Source organism: Nomascus leucogenys, chromosome 14 (genome assembly GCF_006542625.1).
Source record: "Nomascus leucogenys isolate Asia chromosome 14, Asia_NLE_v1, whole genome shotgun sequence".
Classification (NCBI taxonomy): Eukaryota; Metazoa; Chordata; class Mammalia; order Primates; family Hylobatidae; genus Nomascus; species Nomascus leucogenys.
The window spans coordinates 48,169,079-48,183,689 of NC_044394.1; the positions used below are offsets into that span (position 1 = coordinate 48,169,079).

A 14,611-nucleotide genomic window follows, 5' to 3' on the forward strand; every position below is an offset into this window, starting at 1 on the left:
CAAGTGAGACTGTATCAGCCAGAGGAAATTTCTGCCCTGCTCCCTTTTCTAATCTAGAAAACAGATCAGAGAGTGGAAGGTCCTGGGCGCCAAAGGCCTTGACACTCAGGGCATGGGGCCTGCTGGGGCAAACCTCACCCATCTCCCCTCCTTGCCCTGCAGGGCAAGGGAGCTGGACATTTCTGCTCTGGATGAAGCTCCTGTAGGAGTTGGGAATGACCAGGCTAAGAGTTCATTGGCTTTAGGAACGGCACCAGAATGAGGCTGACATTTTAATTGCCGTCAAGTCATTATTCTAGTCTCGCCTGAAGCCCTTTAGGAAGAGACTGAGGCTTTTCATAGCCGCGGTGGGTTCCCTAGACTTCTCCCACCATTTCCATCCTGAGCGGTCGGTCCTTCGGGATTTTCTCTGAGTTGAGTGTGTGGTGCTAGGCAGAGACGGAACTCCTGCGGGGCTGGAGGAGCATTACTTGTGACTTCCTCTGCCTGCCTGAAAGGAATGTCCTGCTATTTACTGACTTTTTGGATTCCAGTTAAGTGGCTTTGAGGGTGTGACTTAGCCCATCACCCTGTGCACTACAGCAGTGTTTGCAAATTTTCATGTGCCTGTCAGCCCCCTGGGGACCCCGTTAAATGGATATTTGGACTCCACAGGGCTGGGTGGGGGCCTGGGAGTGTGTATTCCTAACCTGCTGCTCCTTGGACCATGCTTTGAAAAGAGATCCTAAAAACTTGTCCACACAGGAATGCTTCTCATTCGTGCTTAAGCTTGGCTCCTGGGTAAGTGTATGTTTGCCGAGTTAAAGTTGACTGATGCTCATCAGCAGCAGGCAAATTAGGCAAATGCTGTCTGTGTCATGAGCTGTCCTCACTGAACCCACAGAGCTGATGGGTGCTACTGGGGCCCCTCATTAGACCCCTGGCTTGGTTAAGCTGTGTTGACATGACGGAACCATGGGAACAAGAGAAAGAATATAAGCATAGAGTGTCATTTTCCCAGGACCAAGAAATACCATTTGGTTGAGCTAATTTACCCTCTAATGAAAGGATGAGTGGTCAGTTAAAATCCCACATCATTCACAATTCTCTGTGCTGTTCTGCCTCCCTGTCTTTTGCTTGTGGAACTGACAAGGTGCAGGGAGAAGCAGTGACCATGGCTAAGAAGATGAAGATGCCCAGTGCCGCCGAAGAGCACGTTCAATCCCAGGAGAAGGAACAGGCATGCACGGACACCTGTGTACTACCTTCCTAATGAGCATCTCTTCATGTTTCAGATTCCATGCATTTGCGGAGAGAACAGAGTGTGTAGAATTTCCTGCATTCTCCACAAAGGATGGTGACGATGTGATGACTTGGAATTCAAGGAAACTGAAAGGAAAACTTCCTCCAGGTACCTGGAATCCAAAAGAAGTGGTGTAGCTTGTGTCCCGAATAGCCTCAGACGACATGGATCATTAGGAAGTAAAGTACGAGGGAGAGACTCCCCATGTCTTTTGTATAATATTATTAATGTAGTGCAAGAGCAGAGTTAATGGATATTAGTGGTGAGTTTGTCAGCCTAGCAACCAGGCATAAGTTTACAATCCAGGGAAATGGCCTAAGCAATGTGTGTTTACTAACTTGAGAACCTGCTGGAGATGTGGCCCTGGGCCTGTCAATGCCGGAGTTAGTTCTTGGCAAGGCAGAGCCACTCTGCTGTGTGGATTAGTTGGGAGGCTGCAGAGAGGGTGCCTGCGGTTCTTAAGGGGGTTTCTGCTGTCCTCCCTGTGATGAAAGCAGGGCCTGTGGATGCAGCTTGAGGGACTGGTCTGCCCCTTGTGAGGGCCGAGGCCACACAGGAACCTTTACGGAGGCGGAATGAACTTCCCCTTTCATTCAGTGAATGTGATCAGAGAACTTAATGAGCACAGAGAATGAGGTCACCAAATCAGCGGGAAATAGGCTGTGATTCAGAAAAACAGTGGAAGGTTACTCAGAAAGCCAGGAGATGGGAGTTTCTTTGAGGCTGATGAAATTGCAAAGTGCTGAAGACTGAATAAACCCCACTGAGAAAAGGAGGGAAGGAAGCCCCTGTTGGATTGTTGGATGAAGGGACCTGGTGGGTTGTTAGAAGTCTTAAGAAATCCCACCCCCACTCTCCCTCTTTTTAAATTATCAAACAGATTTCTAGCTTCATTATAAGGCAGAGGCTACTCTTTAGGGATAAGACAGAAGCTGTAGCAACAGCTGCTTGAAGGATTTACGTAACGGTGCTGCAAAGGCTCCCAGAGAAGGTTAGGTTGTCAGATGGAGATAAAAGTGAGGATGAGTCATGAGCCTGTTCCTGACACACACTTTGTAGATTCAAATTCTTGGTGTCCAAGCAGAGGAGGGGAGAGGTTCCCACAGAGTTCACTGGAGGCACTACTTCACGTAACGGACACCTTTGTTCCAATCATGAAGGGGACATCTCCGGAGAATTCGAGAAAATGCCAACATATAGGCAAGATCGACGCTAATCTAAGAAGAAATTAATTCAGGATGTATGTCATGCCTATTGAAAATAATTTACAAGATTAAGCCTAGTGGGCAATGATTTAATCAGGGTAAAGAATGTGAGCTGTTACTAGCAACCCAAGGTGGGCCAATTACTGGAAATGGGGTTTAGTCTTGGTCTCTGGATTCCTTGGCACCTTAGTTATAAAGGGAAATACAAACTGCATCGCTTACATTTTCAGCAACTACCATCTTACCAACCCTTTGAAGCATGCAAATTACATACAAAAACATTTTTCTTAGAATAAAATGCTTGGCATGGATCGTTGTTCTCAATCCATTTCAGTGATCACATCTGAATTTGGGGGGAGAATCCCAAATCCTAAATACGTGATCCTGTCTCGTCTGTCCATCACAAAGTGCCAGAAATGCCAACATTTCAAAGCCTACCTCTCCCACTCAAACTGCCCAGAAACCTTGACAGACTGTTTTGATTTGGAAAATGTGTGATTTCCCACCTCACCTGGGCCTCAGAGGCAGGTTTCTTCCCGTTACCTGATCACATCTCTCTCCGTTGCCACATCAGCCGTTTCAAGCATTCTCCGCATCTCTTTCCTCAGGCCACCCTCTCGTTTGGTGGGTGAATGACTTTTTACATTATTTCCCCTCTATTGTATAGAAAATAGAGACTCTCAAGTAAGGGGTTGGAGGAGCATAGCTCAGAGGACTTTCCTGGCAATCTGAAGGAATTTCCTTCTATTACTGACTTTTTGGATTCCAGGTAATAGGCTTTCAGGGTATGACTTACCATGACCCCATGCTCTGTACCAATACAAACAAACTCTGCAGTTAAGATAAAGAATTATAGTAAATTATATATACCATTAATTTTCCATCTTAACCACTCTTAAGCTGACAGTTCAGTAGCATTAAGTACATTCCCATTGTTGTGCACCCATCACCACTCTTTTCATTTTCCCAAACTGAAACCCTGTGCCCATTAAACAGTAACTTCCTATGTCTTTGTCTGTTCATGCTGCTATAGCAAAATACCCAAGACTGGGTAATTTATAAAGAGAAACTTACTGCTCACAGTTCTGGAGGCTGGGGAATCGAAGATCAAGGCACTAGCCGATTTGGTGTCTGGTAAAGGCTCACTCTGCTTCCAAGACAGTGCCTTGCTGCTGTATCTTTGGGAGGGGAGGAATGCTACACCCTCACAAGGCAGAAGAGATGAAAGGGCCAAAAAAAAAAAAAGGCAAAGTGGACATTCCCTTCAGCCTCTTTTATAAGAGCACTAATCTTATTCAGGAGGGCTCCATCCAAAAGGTCCCGCTCTTAATACTGTGACACTGGGTATTAGGTTCCAATGTATGAATTTTGGAGGGACACATGTATTCAAATCACAGCACCTCATTTGTCCCACCCTTACCCCTAGCAACTGCCATTCTACTTTCTTTCTGTATCCTTTCTGAATTTGACTACTCTAGGTAGTATCTCATAAATAGGTGCAATTATGCAGTATTTGTCCTTCTGCCACTGGCTTATTTCACTTAACATAATGTCCTCAAGCTTCATCTATGTTGTAATATGTGTCAGAATTTCCATCCTTTTTAAGGCTGATAATAGTCCATTATATGGATATACCACGTCTTGTTTACTGATTCATCCACCCATGGACCTTTGGGTTGCTTCTACCTTTTGTCTGTTGGGAACAATGTTATGAATATGGGTATACAAAATAGCTCTTTGAGATTCTGCTTTTCATTCTTTTGGATATATACTCAGAATGGTAGTTCTGAATCATATATGGGGATTCTATTTTTAATTTTTTTTCCAGAAACCTTCATACTGTTTTCCATAGTGGCTGTACCATTTTACATTCCTACCAACAGTACACAAAGTTCCCACATCCTGGCCAACACTTGCTATTTTCTCTATTTTTGATAGTAGTTATCCTAATGGGTGTGAGGCAATATCTCATTGTGGTTTTAATTTGGATTTCCCTAATGATTCATTATTTTGAGCATCTTTTCATGGGCTTGTTGAAATTTTGACACAATATTTTAAAAAGTCAAAGTTAATGCCACAAAAATCCATGATGATGAAAATATCACAATTTCAAATAAAGACAGGCTCCAACAAGACTCTGTGAGGCCATATTGGAGCCTGAGGCAAGAGGAGAAATGTGTACCTCTCTCTATATATATGTTTTTATTTATTATTTGTAATGATAATTTGTTTCTAGGTTATTAGGTTTAAAAATATTGAACAATTAAAACATGTATTAATACATTATTTTAAGTTTAAGTATTAAGTATTAAAAACTTGCTAAAGTTTTTATTCATCACACATACTTTCGAAGTTACTTCCTCACATTTCTTATAATTTACAACTCTGAATTGAAAATGAAATAAGAAATAGACTTAGAACATACTTTTTAATTGATGAATTTGTCTCCATCAAGATTAGGAGTGTAAAATAATAACAAATTCTGTTTTGGTACAAATAAAATAATGTAAATTTTAACGTTCCTACTTTTTAATTTTCTAGTATTTTTTCAACTACTTTAATGTTCTGGGAAAAAATTACCCATTGCAAATCCATGCCATCATGTGTGCAGGGGTGCGTATAGCATTGCTCCCCTTCGCCTCCGGCTCCAACATGGCTCCACGTGGCCCTACTCAGCAGGCCCCTCCCCACCTTCTAACACCAACCACTTTCCTCTTCCACATGCACCTCGTTTTCAAGCTCTGTCTGAATGTCTGCCATCTCTTGGGCCATGTGAACTTGCTCTCATGTAAGCTCTGGAAGATGCTCCTTTGCTTCCCTGCTTCCTTCCATGTAAACATTACCTTTCTGGGAAGCCTTCCGTGGCCAGTCTCTCCCATCTGCCCTTTTAGGCTGCTTGTTGAGGCATCTGCTGCAGCATACAAGCCATTGACAGGACAGTACCTTTTAATGGTAATTTGGGAAGGTCCAGAAACCAGAGCAGACAAGAAGTTTTGCTCACAAACTCCTGTATGCTAGAGAGATCCATTAAAAATTCCATAATTGTATTTTTTCATGAGCTCGCCCGCATTTTCTTACATACTGTGGGAAAACATGCAGAATTCCTGTTTTCCCCTGCTGCGTATGCCCCCTGAGCCCAGGAAGCACACAGTGATGACAAATATTTGTGGGGCGGGGGCGCAGATCTCATAATATCTCATGACATGGTCTCCACCATCTGCAGCTCCTGAAGCAAATCTCGATGTTTCTAGAAAGGAAAGGAATAATTACTCACCTGCATGAGGGTGGGACTAGGTTGCTGGCCTGCACTGGGCTCCCAGGCCCTTGGTGCAGCTACCTGGCTGGGTGGTCAGAATCCCAGGGCCCCAAAAGCTGGGTGCCCGAACCTGGGCATGTGGCGGTCGTCTCACCTTTTACTTCCAGGGATGACTGCATGCCTTAGAGATTCTCCTTCCTCCCAGCACCGACCCATCCCATCCAGGAATGCTCACCAGCCTCAGATGAGCTCCCCTCCCTGGGGAGAGCAGGATCTTTGGCTTGGATTTACAGAGTACAGGAGATTTAGTCTGGCACATGCTGCTGACCAGAAGCTGCCACTCATCTTCTAAGCCTCTCCTCCTCGTAGCTGTCCTTCCCCTTGGCTTTCAGCCCAGAGTTGGCTGGGTCCCTGCCCCTGTTCCCACTCCCGGGGCATTGAATGGGGGAGGTGGGTGTTCTGTTAAGGAGCCAGCACCTTCCCTCCCATACTTCTCTGCATGAGGGCATTCCTGCCCCTTTCTCTCTTTATGATGGGCTTGGCTGTCTGCTGGAGAGGGTAAGGGGCACCAATGGAACATAGATTATTATGGAACCAGAGCGATGCTCCCTTTTGGTGCTCCTCTGAACCACCCAGTGCCCAGCAGCTTGTCTTCCCTTCTCTGTTAATAAGTGTGGATTTTCTTCATGGCCTGTGTCTACCATGAAATATTAATATTCATCTTACCCATAAGCAAAATAAGACAGAGTCACATTGAGCTTCCCTGAACTCTAGGAATTTTCCTTGGAAAAGATCCCTTTCCAAGACTGGGCAACATTGTCCCCATTCTTGCCCTGGGGTCTCAGTTTCCCCTGTCCACAGTCTTGTGGCATGTGCCCCAGGCCCCCTCACCAATGGCCAGTTAAGAGGTGGGCCTGATGGGCAGGTAGCAGGGTCTCCTTGCCTTGGCACCTGGCTCTCAGGGAATCTGTTGGACATTCCTCCTACCCAACTTCTGAAAGCCTTTTAAACATGGCAGCTGCCCATTGACTGTGGTGACACATTTTATCTGCTCTGGTTGGCAGGGTTTCATGTGGTGCTGCTGAAGGAGACCTTTTTGCTTCAGAATCTGAAACAGAGGCCTGAAAAATCATCTTCTATGCCCCTCTGTTTCTGTGTGTATGTGTCCATTTTGTACTGCTATAAAGGAATACCTGAGGCTGGATAATTTATAAAGAAAAGGGGTTTATTTGGCTCAGCATTCTGCAGGCTGTGCAAGCAGGGCACCAGCATCTGCTCAGCTTCTGGTAAGGCCTCAGGAAGCTTCCGAAAGCCTTTTAAACATGGCAGAAGGCAAAGGGGAAGCCAGTGCATTACACGAAGAGAGAAGGAGTGAGAAGGGGGAGGACTCAGACTCTTTTTAACTATCACATCTCATGGAAACTCATTACCACAGAGAGGGAGGGCACCAAGTCATTCAGGAGGGATCTGCCCTTGTCACCCACACACCTTCCATCAGGCCCCATCTCCAGTACTGGGGATCGCATGTCAATGTGAGATTTGGAGAGGACAGACATCCAAACTCTTATCACTGGGCATTCTTGGGAGTCAGGGAAACTCATCTTTTAAGCAAACTCCAAGTGGCCTTCCTGCTGGCCACTTCACACCTGACCAGGGCTTAAAAGTATTCTGTGATATTCTTTGAACCTTAATCTTATCACAATGTTCTCCAAGTCAGCAGTGACTTCCAGGAGGCCACACCCCTCTCTGCCCACCCGTTAGTCATGGTCTTAGCTGTCCCCTCCGGAAGAACTGGCTCCAGTGCATTGGTTGTGTAGGTGACACTGCCTGAGGTCCTGGCAGACCCAAGTGAGGCCCCCTAAGTGGCAGATTTGAATTTCTGGTCACCAAAACAAGGCTGATTACTTTCTTTGATTTCTAGAATTCAGTTTAATTTTTTATTCCAGTCTCCTCTCCTCTGGATGGGTGGGAAATAAAGCTCAGTCCTTGTCCCCATCCCGAGCTTTACCCACAGTTTGGAGACCCTAGGCAGCGTTTATGCATCAGGAGGTGGAGTCTAGTCGTTGGATATCTGTTCTGGAAAATCACCCCATAAATACCCCTTGTCCCCTGCCTTATTGCTGCTTCAGGCTGAACAGCTCTCTGCTGCTCCCGTGCTGGGCTGTGGATGTGGAAGTCTTTTGTAGACCCTCCCTGGATTCCCCCCATGCAGCCTTCCTCCCAGGGTGCTGCAAAGAACTGAGGCCAGTTCCTGTCTTCTCTTGGGGCCTGTCTCCTGTTCTCCCCCAAGCCAAAGGCAAGCTCCCTTTTATCTGAGAAAAAGCCTGGCTCCTTCCAGCTTCTTCAAAGCTACCTGCTTTGTAAACCCTAATACCTCTCCTAGGGGTTTAGGCTTAAAAAAGCCTGAATGTCTTGCAGCCTACTTCATCTTTCTACACTGCCATAGGCCTCCCTGGGGGCAAGTTTGCAATGAGCCTGGTATCTGCTCAAGTGTGGAGGAGGAGACAGAGAGGGGAAAACAGATTATCATCGCAGAATATGATCCATCCATGTGCATAAATGTGACCTTCTGTAAGTGCCAGGGGTATGATGTTAAATCCTAACAGATGGCTCTTCTGTGGAGGTGGAGACCACTGAGATAACTTAATTAGTTACTTTGTTTTTTGATGTTCTAAAATAACACTTCAAGAATAGATGCTGGAGAATGATAAATGAAGAGTTGGCAGTCTCTTGAGTGAGGCATGCAGCTCTAGAGTACGATTTGGAAGCCACTGGCCATATGTGGCTGGAGAGCACTCGGAATGGAGCGAGTCCAAATTGAGATGTGCTGTGAATGTAAAATACAAACTAGATTCCAAGGACTTAGTGTAAAACATATAAATCATCACATTAACAATTTTAAATATAGAGGGTAAGTCAAAATGATAATATGTACATGTTGAGTTATATCAAATATATATATATGTTTGTTTGTTTTGAGAGGGAGTCTCTCTGTCACCCAGGCTGGAGTGCAGTGGCATGATCTTGGCTCACTACAACCTCCATCTCCTGGGTTCAAGTGAGTCTCCTGCCTCAGTCTCCCCAGTAGCTGGGATTACACGCGCCCACCACCACCCCAGGCTAAATTTTGTATTTTAGTGGAGACAAGGTTTCACCATGTTGGCCAGGCTGGTCATGAACTCCTGACCTCAAGTGATCCACCAGCCTCAGCCTCCCAAAGTGTTGGGATTACAGGCATAAGCCACCATGCCTGGCCAAGTTATATCAGGTGTATTAATAAAATTAAGTTCACCTGTTTCTTTTTACTTTCTAAACTGTAGCTACTAGAAAATTTAAAGTTATATACGTGGTTCACATCGTATGTCTATTGGGTAGCACTGCTCTAGCTGTGTACCCTTGAGCATGCTATTTAAGTTTTCTGCCTTATTTTCTTCATCTGTAAAATGGGAATAATATGTTGTTTCTATTATGCTATATTAGCTGTGTTACATGGTGGAGAGGCAGAGAGGAATGAGGCACTGTCCTTTATTCAGGGAACTCAAATATAGTAAAATAAAAAAAACCTGGGCTTTGGAGTCAGACCTGTATGAATTTGTCACTTATTAGCTGTGTGATTTCAAAGTACTTAGCTTAACTAACTGGAGCTTCTGCTTTCTTTTCTTTTCTTTTCTTTTTTTTTTTTTTTTTTTTTGAGACATGGTTTGCTGTGTCACCCAGGCTGGAGTGCAGTGGCACCATTGTAGCTCACTGCAGCCTCAACCTCCTTTGCTCAAGCAATCCTCCCATCTCAGCCTCCCGAGTAGCTGGGACTACAGGTGTGCACCACTATGCCTGGCTACATTTTTTTTATTTTTTGTAGAGACTGGGGTCACTATGTTGTCCAGGCTGGTCTCGAACTCCTGGCCTCAAGCAATCCCCCCACCTTGGCCTCTCAAAGTGCTGGATGACAGGCTGCTTTCTCCTTTATGAATGGGGTAATGTTTACCTTATAGCTTGTTAGGAATATATCAATATATAAGTATATATTAATACATGTATGTATGCATATATATGTATGTATGGATATATACGTATGTATGCATGGTTATATGTGTATACATGCATATATATGAAAAATGTTTTCTATGGTATCCAGCACACAGTTAACCAATCAATAAATTATACTTGTCATTATTGTCATAACCATCATCATTTGCAGTTACCCGGTTAATGTTATTATCACTAGGTAAACAACTTAAAAACTAAGTCTTATTATCTTTACTTCTCTTCTGTAATCCTAATTCCTACTTTTTTTTTTTTTTTAGTTGTCACTAAATATATTATGCTCAGTTCCCAATTCTAGTCCATTCCATTTACTTTGGTGTCCTGAGTTCTCTCTTGGTTGGCTGAAGTTCCTCTTCTAGTCATTTCTTCAAGAAGGGCTTCCTTCCATTTCAGGAATAATGGTGCCCGCGGGGTTGCTTTCTTTCTTTCTTTCCTTCTTTCTCTTTCTTTCTTTCTTTCTGTTTCTTTTCTTTTCTTTTCTTTCTTTCGAGATGGAGTCTTGCTCTGTGGCCCAGGCTGGGGTGCAGTGGTGTGATCTTGACTCACTGCAACCTCCGGCTCCCAGGCTTAAGCCATTCTCCTGCCTCAGCCTCCCAAGTAGCTGGGCTTACAGGCGGCTGCCACCACACCTAGCTAATTTTTGTATTTTTAGTAGAGACAGGGTTTCGCCATGTTGACTAGTCTGGTCTTGAACTCCTGACCTCAGGTGATTCACCCACCTCAGCCTCCCAAAGTGCTGGGATTACAGGCGTGAGCCACTGCGCCTGGTTATCCTCAGAGTTTTCAAATGTCCTTCTCTGCAGTCTTTACACACTGAAAGGACAGCCTGGCTGCTACGATGCCCTTGGCTCACTTTTCTCCCTTGAGTGGCTCAGGAGCTGTGCTCCCACATCCTCCCTGCTGCATGCTGCTGAGGAGAAATCTGAGGCCAGCTCGATTAGTTTTTCTTTTATGAGTGACTTTATCTTTTTTGCCTGGTTGCCCCCAAAATTCTTTTTTGATCTTTAAAGTCCATTAAGTGTTAGGATTTGTCTCAATGCTGGCTGTGGTCGATTTTCCCTGGCCTACAGTGTACCCTTTCCATCTGTATACTCCTGACTTCTATTTTAGATAAGATTCCTTGGATTGTATCTTTAAATATTTGTCCTGTTCCATTTTATTCTTATTTTAAATTGGACAAATATATTACATGTTGCTTTGTATGTGCCAGGCACTCTTCCAGCCTCTTACCAAATTCCAGCTCACTCAATCTTCGTAACATACCCCCATGGAGTAGGTACTATTATTATTTTCATTTTAGTGATGGAGAAACCAAAACAGAAGGTGGTTGAGAAACTTGTCCAAATTCACATAACTATTAATAGCATGTGGCAGAGTCAGGATTCAAACTCAAGACTGTTTGTTCTCATAACCATTGCATTATGCCTGTTTTCTTCAGAGACTCATTTTATCTGTCTGGTATATCTCCTTTAACAGTCTTCTACATCTATTATTGTCTCTCTGACATTTTTAAGCACTTTATTTCTGCTTGCATTCACCCTCTGTGGTTTCTTACAGTGAGTTCCATCGCACTTTTTTTTCATTGAGCTTACATCAATTTCATCTTAACTGCTGTGATTTTTTTTCCTCTTTCCTGAGTGTTTTTTTTTTTTTTTTTTGAGACAAGTTCTCACTCTGTTGCCTAGGCTGGAATGCAGTGACGTGATCAAAGATCACTGCAACCTTAAACTCCTGGGTTCAAGGGATCTTCCTGCCTCAGCCTTCTAAAGCCCTGGGACTACGGGCACGTGCCACCATGCCCAGATAGTTTTTTATTTTTGCAGAGATTGGGGTTGGGTTTGGGGGGGTCTTACTATGTTTTCCAGGCTAGTCTCAAACTCCTGGCCTCAAGTGATCTTCCCGCCTTGGCCTCTCAAACTGCTGGGATTATAGGTATGAGCCACTGCACCTGGCCCTTTCCTAATTTTTTTTTGAATTTCATCTTTTCTTGTTGCCTTTCCATTTCATTTTTGAGTTCTTGAATTTCTGCTGTGTGTTCTTTCCTCAGGGAGATGATGGCTTCATATAGATATTTAATTCACAGAAAAAATGTTGGATCATAATTGTAAGGACTCCTTGATAACATTTTTAGTGAATGTTCTTCTTCTCTTGGTAGTTTTACTGCTCTTTTCCCCATAAGTTTCTTATAGTAACCTTGTTTGGATGCTGTGTACCAGCCTCCATTTTATTGATCACCATAGAATGGACACAAGCTATCTGCAGGCATGTCCTAGGGAAGGAAAGGTAGGGAAGGGGCTAAGATAGCCATCTATGCTTCACAACTCAGGGGCTCTCTAGTTTTTTGCTGCTGCAGGGACAGAGTGGTTCCTGCATATAAGTTTGTTCTGGGTGATGCTTTGTGAAGCCCTACTTCTTTGCCTCTCTTAACCAAGTAGGCAGATTTTGCTGTTAGCGCTTGTCACTGAGGTTCTAGCATCCAGGTTGCCAACAAGGCTCACCTTTGACTGTGGGTGAGGCACCCCCCACTTCCTCAGAGCTGCCACAGCCCTCTTGACCACTCTGGTTACACATTCTCTGTGCTTTCTTCTGCATTGCTTCTGCCCCATCTCAGCTCTTCTCCACAGCCCTTATCAGTACGTAATTTTTGTCTCCTAGTTTGGAGGAAAAAAAGGTGTTTATGTTTTCTTTTCCATTCTCATTTCCCGTCATAATTTCTAGAAAAGGGAAACAGTATTGACTTATATAGCTTTGTTCATCTTGGAAGTAAAGGCTAAGTATAAACGTTCCGAGATGTACGAAGGCGTGGGCTCTAAGAGCAAATGTGGAACCTGATGTCTTCATCGACTGTGTGGAGTGGACAGTGTCAGTCACTTTTTTTGGTCATAGGGTTATGTGGCATACATTATGTTGCCACTCATTTAAATAAAATTGATAAATTATCATTTGAATACTTAGCCCATCTATTCTTAATTTCGCAAATTCCAAAATAACTTTTGAAAGCATGATATACAATTGTGGTGTTTTAAAAGAGAATATAATTTGTAATATTAGAAAATAACTTTCATCCTTTGTTTTGTTCTCTTACTACTACATCAGATATCTCCTGATGTAATTAATTAGAAACCATGATGTTTCTAATTATTGGACCAGGGAAGTGTTGCTAGGTGCATGCATACATTATCTCACTTGTATGAGGCTGGGGGTCTGAACCCAGGCTGTCAGGAGCACCTGACTATATCGCACTCTCCAGACATAATATAGATAATTTGGAAAATATGGAGAAGAAAGGAAAAGAAACATTCTTGCCATCCAGATATTTACACCACTGAATATTTTGGTATATTTCCTTCCAGTCTTCTCACTATATACTTAAAAATAATTAAAGCATAAATATATTATTGTACAAATTGAATATTGAATTTTCTACTTAATATAGAATCAAGTATTTTCCTACATTACTATAAAATTTTTGTAGTTGATGTTAAAAATATCAAATACTTCATTAAAGTTCTATATTAGAGTTTTGTCAATCACTTCCTATTAGACATTTGGGTAATTTCAATTTTCTTTTGCTATTAGAGATCATACTGCACTTATCTATTTTGTGGTGTATTTTTTTTCTTTTTTTATTATTATTATACTTTAAGTTCTAGGGTACATGTGCACAACGTGCAGGTTTGTTGCATACGTATACATGTGCCATGTTGGCGTGCTGCACCCATTAACTCGCCATTTACATTAGGTATATCTCCTAATGCTGTCCCTCCCCCTCCAACCCCACGACAGGCCCCCATATGTGATGTTCCCCTTCCTGTGTCCAAGTGTTCTCATTGTTCAATTCCCTATTCAATTCCCTATGAGTGAGAACATGCAGTGTTTGGTTTTTGGTCCTTGCGATAGTTGGCTGAGAATGATGGTTTCCAGCTTCATCCATGTCCCTACAAAGGACCGGAACTCATCCTTTTTTTATGGCTGCATAGTATTCCATGGTGTATATGTGTTGTGTGGTGTATTTACCCCTGTAGTTTAGATTTTTTAAAACTAAACTAGTAGTGAAAATACTGAATCAAAATGTTTGAACATTGTGGGGTAATCTCTCATGTTGAATTGCTTTCCAAAAAATATTTTAAGACAATACAATTCACACCCATTTCATAGAACCTGAATTAGCATAAAAATAGTATCTCATTGTTTCCATCTGAATTTCTTTGATGAAGAAATTATTGTCAATTAGTATTAAACAGTAGTGAAGCTGAACATTTTTGGATTTGTTAACTTCTTTTGTAAACTGCCTGTTTGTCTATTACCCTTTCACTTGTGGGGGTCTTGTGTTTCTTATCACATCGTGTGAACAGTCTTTGGTGTATTACATATGGATAATTTATGTTGGTCATTGTGTTCCTTTTCATTTTGGCTATTTTTTATAGGCAACCATAAAATTTGCACAGTAACTGTAATCTATAAATCCTACAGCTCCTTCGTAACTGTATTTCTTCTCCTTTTGGTTCCTTATGGCCTGAGTTTAAAACAAAAGCAAACATTGTTTTGGTCCTTCTAGATTTATTTTGAAGTATGGTGTGATGTGGGAATATAAATGGATTTTCCCTGAAATATGTAACAACTGCCTTCACACCACTCACGCACCCTTTCTCCACTGACCTCTGTGCTACCCTTTGCAATATATTATATTCTTCTATATGGCGCTTGCTCCTGGACCATCTGCTATGCTTCAGGGCTCTTTCTCTTTCTAGTCTGAGGTTGGTCATGACCATTTGACCATTATTTGTTTTTCTACCTACCTTGTATATTTATTGTAGATGTGAA

At 42.8% G+C, this 14,611-nt stretch overlaps 1 protein-coding gene across 1 annotated transcript in view; it reads left to right on the forward strand.

Annotated features, from left to right (window-relative positions):
* Positions 1 to 14,611, forward strand: part of VWA3B (von Willebrand factor A domain containing 3B) — a 225,647-nt gene that overhangs the window by 47,889 nt on the left and 163,147 nt on the right. Inside the window, exon 7 of the mRNA XM_030827864.1 lies at positions 1,275 to 1,390. Within this exon, the coding sequence (XP_030683724.1) occupies positions 1,275 to 1,390 (116 nt within the window). The remainder of the gene's footprint in view (positions 1 to 1,274; positions 1,391 to 14,611) is intronic.